The 4348-nt window shown below is 35.2% G+C and overlaps 1 protein-coding gene across 1 annotated transcript; it reads right to left on the bottom strand.

Annotated features, from left to right (window-relative positions):
• Positions 1-1649: 1649 nt before the first annotated feature.
• Positions 1650-2588, bottom strand: LOC105068245 (olfactory receptor 2L3-like). Its single transcript, XM_010954082.2, has one exon. It carries the CDS (start codon positions 2586-2588, stop codon positions 1650-1652), a length of 939 nt encoding a protein of 312 aa, XP_010952384.2.
• Between the last annotated feature and the right edge of the window lie 1760 nt (positions 2589-4348).

Genomic DNA, 4348 nt, shown 5'->3' with positions numbered 1-4348 from the left:
TTTGTATTTAAAATTAAATACAGATTTACAAGGAATGGACTTGTAGAAATCTATGGGATGACATTGATTTATAAGATAAATATTTTTAGAAAAACATCTTGAAAATAATCAGCTCTACCTATACTAAAATTTATATTTTGATACAGTTTAACAAGTTTCATCCCCATGCTTTCAAAACCTATAAAAAATTCAAATAATATCAGTAACATAAACAGAAAGATTCTTTTCAAAATTCAAAACAATCAAAAATTAATTGCAACCTACATTTGTCACCAGTGACTGAAAACACTGAATTACATTGCTAAAATTTTGAAAAGTGTAAATTTTGATGAAAATAATTTTGGAGAAAAATGAGCCCCCCCAAATCTTATAATCAATAAAAACATTGTATAATAAAACATAATTTTATTATGTATAAAATTTTGCCACAGAGTATTCTTTGTAAATTGTAATGCATTTCATAACTAATGAATTAATTTTGAAGAAAAATAACTATATCTGAGCACCAATAATTGTACTTTTTTCTGATTTCTGAATAAGAAGACATATTTTCATTGTGTGCTGTGTCTTGCAAGTTAAGTAGGATGTGACCTTTCTCTTCCCTGCTGCACCAGAGAGGTAAAGCACATTTTTCCACTGATTACTGATGAACAGTGCTAACACTTCACCCAAGAAGTGCACCTGAGCTAATGGATTTTTACTGAATGCAGTGGTGGGATTGGTTTAGGAAAGTGACTAAGCCATAAAATGGATGGACTGCTAAAGTTGGTTCATAAAAGTTGACCTTCCCGAATACATTTCAGTAGAACCATGGGATGTAGTGGGTGGCGAACAAAATCTCATCTGAGAGACGTTATCTAATGCAAGATCTGTAGTGGCTACTTAAGATGTAAACCGAATATGTCCTGAGTGAGGGGGGTGGTTGCAAGAATGTTTTTGATTTTTCGAATTCCCACTAATTGTACTAAATCTTGACCCACTCATAACCTCACTATTTACTGGACCTCTGTTGACATCTTCAAGTCCTTGCTGTGGATCTGCAAATACACCGGCATTAAATCACTTCCTGGGGATGCACTACACTGAAAGAAACAGAAACCTGTCATTTTCCCTTCAGAGTGGTATAAGGACTTCAGAGTCCCTGATGAAGTGTCAGCTAACTCTCTTAAGTTTCCCTAAACTGAAAGAAAGTATAACTGTTACTAGCAAATTCTATGACTACTGTAAGAAGAATGAGAAGTCTTCTGGCTCTTGGTTTGATCTAGACTTTCAGAAAACTTTTACTTTTATGTTTCAGACATATTGGAGAATCAACTGAAAATTGTGGAACTTTTATAATAAATGACAACTTCAGTTAGACAGTTTCCATTTTCATTTCAATATGACAAAACCATTTCACTGACAAAATATCAGGAAAAAATTAATGCTTTTGAAATTGATGAGGAGAAATACACCATGAAGAAAAAAGAAAAAGGCTTGAAAAAATATATGTATATACTTACAAGATAATTTCCTCCACACATGTGTGATTTTCATCTGCTCTAGATTAATTTTAGTCCTTGAATTTAATGATAAAATATTTTGAAATTGCTGTACACTGACAAATGGATTTATACCCAAGACCTAAGTACTCATGCCAAAAATTTTGTCTACATATTCACAGAGCAAATTCTCTGAATTACTCTTCTCAAGGCCCCCATCACCTCCTTGTTTCTCAGGCTATAGATAATAGGGTTGAGCATTGGGGTCAGGACGGTGTAGAAGACAGCCAGAGCTTTGTCCTCTGCTGGAGATCGAAGGGATCTTGGGCGCAGATAAGTGTAAGCAAAGGGCACATAGTAGAAAGTCACCACAGTGAGGTGGGCGCTGCAGGTTGAATAGGCCCTCTTCCTCCCTTCTGCTGAGCGCATGAGGTAGACAGCAAGGAGAACATGGCCATAGGAACATGCAATAATGACGAAAGGCAGCACGAGGAATAGGGTGGTGCTCACAAACACAGTGTACTCGTAGACCCACGTGTCCATGCAGGCCAGAGTCAGCATGGCTGGGACATCACAGAAGAAATGATTGATGGCCCTGGACCTGCAGTAAGGGATGTGGAGGGCATACGTGGTGTGGGCACAGGAGTTGATAGAGCCCATTATCCAAGATCCTGTTATCATCAACACACACACTCTTCTGCTGATCCTGTTGGGATAGTGCAGAGGGAAGCAAATGGCCACATAACGATCATAAGCCATAGATGTCAAAAGCAGTGTTTCTGCACCTCCTAGAGTCAAGAAGAAGAAGCTCTGAACCCCACACGCAATGAAGGAGATAGCTTTGTTTCCAAACAGATAATTGGAGACCATTCTGGGGACAATGGTGGAGATGTAGTTCAGGTCAATGAAGGAGAGCTGACTAAGTAGGAAATACATGGGGGTGTGGAGATGGGTGTCCAGACAGATGAGAAGGATCATGGAGAGGTTGCCAAATAATGCCACTAGGAAAATGAGAGCAATGAGAATAAAAAGAAACAGGCCAATTCCTGAAGGAGGGAATAACCCCAGCAAGATGAAATCAGTTGATGTTTGATTATAACTTTCCATAGAGCACTGATATTACTATTTATCCTAAAGGTAGACACAAAAGTGAGTTAGATCTAAAGCAATAAACTATTTCAAGTTATTATTTTAGTCAGACTGTGTATTATTTAAAATGCTACAGTTCTTAAATAATCTGTTGTGAAATCTGGAATGAATCTTTATTGTCATGTAGCAATTAAACAAAGTCAATGTCTTCTGCATCCTCAGAAGAGAGGAGTTTCTGAATGCTGTAGTTCATGTAGAATCTGTGCCTGCATATCTATGCATCACATTCCTTGTGGATTTCATAAATCTACTCAAGCTCTCCTGGACAGCATGTGTTTCATGTCTCTCTGTAACACTTAAGTGTTAAGCATTGCTTCATGGCACTTTGTCTTACTCATTTAATTTTTATGTTTTATTTTCTTTGTCTTACTCATTTCATTTTTACATTTTATTTTCTTTGTCATACCCATTTAATTTTTACCTTTTATTTTCTTCGTCTTACTCATTTAATTTTTACCTTTTATTTTCTTGTACTTAAAACTCTTTCCAATTTTAGATTAGTGTGTAAATTTAAGCACATATATAAAATATCTCCCTGTTAAATCCCAATTATCTTGATGATAAAAAAAATAGATATATCATAAATTAAAAGAGAACAGGAGAGCATAAAGCACAAGAAGAGATGAAATATTTCAGGACCCTTTGAGGAAGGAATCTGGTTAGAGGAATGATCAGTCACTTACACGGAAAAAACAAAATGGCCTCCTCGGAGTCTTCTTCGTGGAAATGGGAGGAGAAATTCTCCAGAGACATTGTAAACAGACAAACCCTACAGATTATACCGTGTTTTAGTTGCAAATATTCTTTTAGACCCCCATGTTACCATACTTTTAAGCAAATCTGTAACATGAAAGAGGAAGTTGCATACATGTACACATACACACAAACACAAGTACACATTCATAAATGAATGTACAATGAGGTAAAATGATTGGGAAAATGTAGAAAAGAATACATTTTTAAAAAAAGACTTGAATCTTCAAATATGTATGAGACAGTATTATTTCACAAAGTAAACATCATAATATATGTAAAAGAAAGTGTCAGGTAACAAAGTTGCTTGCAAATTAAAAAAATAATAATAATAAGTGAAAGTTTCATAGACAAAATGAAAAAATATACATATATACACCCAAATTAAAATAAAAGAACATCAACAAAAACACGAAAAAAGATTGTCAATTTGAAAGGATAGGAGAATTAGATAATTGATGTAAGGGAACAAATGCATGCTTATTTTCATTCCTAGAAATGCATGTAGCAAAATAATAATGGCATTAATAGCATCCAAAAAACTTTTTTTTCAGAACTTGTGTTTATGAGCCGCCATATGCAAACAGTATGAACAGAATACTGAAAACTAAGTGAAAACTTTTATTGTCAATAGTTCCTTGAAAATTCCAAATGCCTTTTGAAAATATTTTCAGACAATTCTCAATAAATATAAATAAATATATTGTCCTAAAAGTGTCCTGACAGAGAAAATACTAATAATGAGAAGGACTATTTGGGTAGAAATACTAAAATATCCTCATGTTTTACACTAATTTATATTTTTGTATTTTACAAATACATCCTGGAACAACACTGCCAACCTTGCCACCCCAGACACAAAGTGGGACGTATCCATGTTGTGAAAGGATGGAGAGGGAGAAAGATAGTTGGAGGTGGGGGGATGCGGAGGGAGAAAGTCTTCATACACAGTGGCCGCAGTAGAG

Source organism: Camelus bactrianus, chromosome 3 (assembly GCF_048773025.1).
Source record: "Camelus bactrianus isolate YW-2024 breed Bactrian camel chromosome 3, ASM4877302v1, whole genome shotgun sequence".
In the NCBI taxonomy this organism is placed as follows: domain Eukaryota; kingdom Metazoa; phylum Chordata; class Mammalia; order Artiodactyla; family Camelidae; genus Camelus; species Camelus bactrianus.
This window is presented reverse-complemented; position numbering and strand designations above follow the sequence as displayed.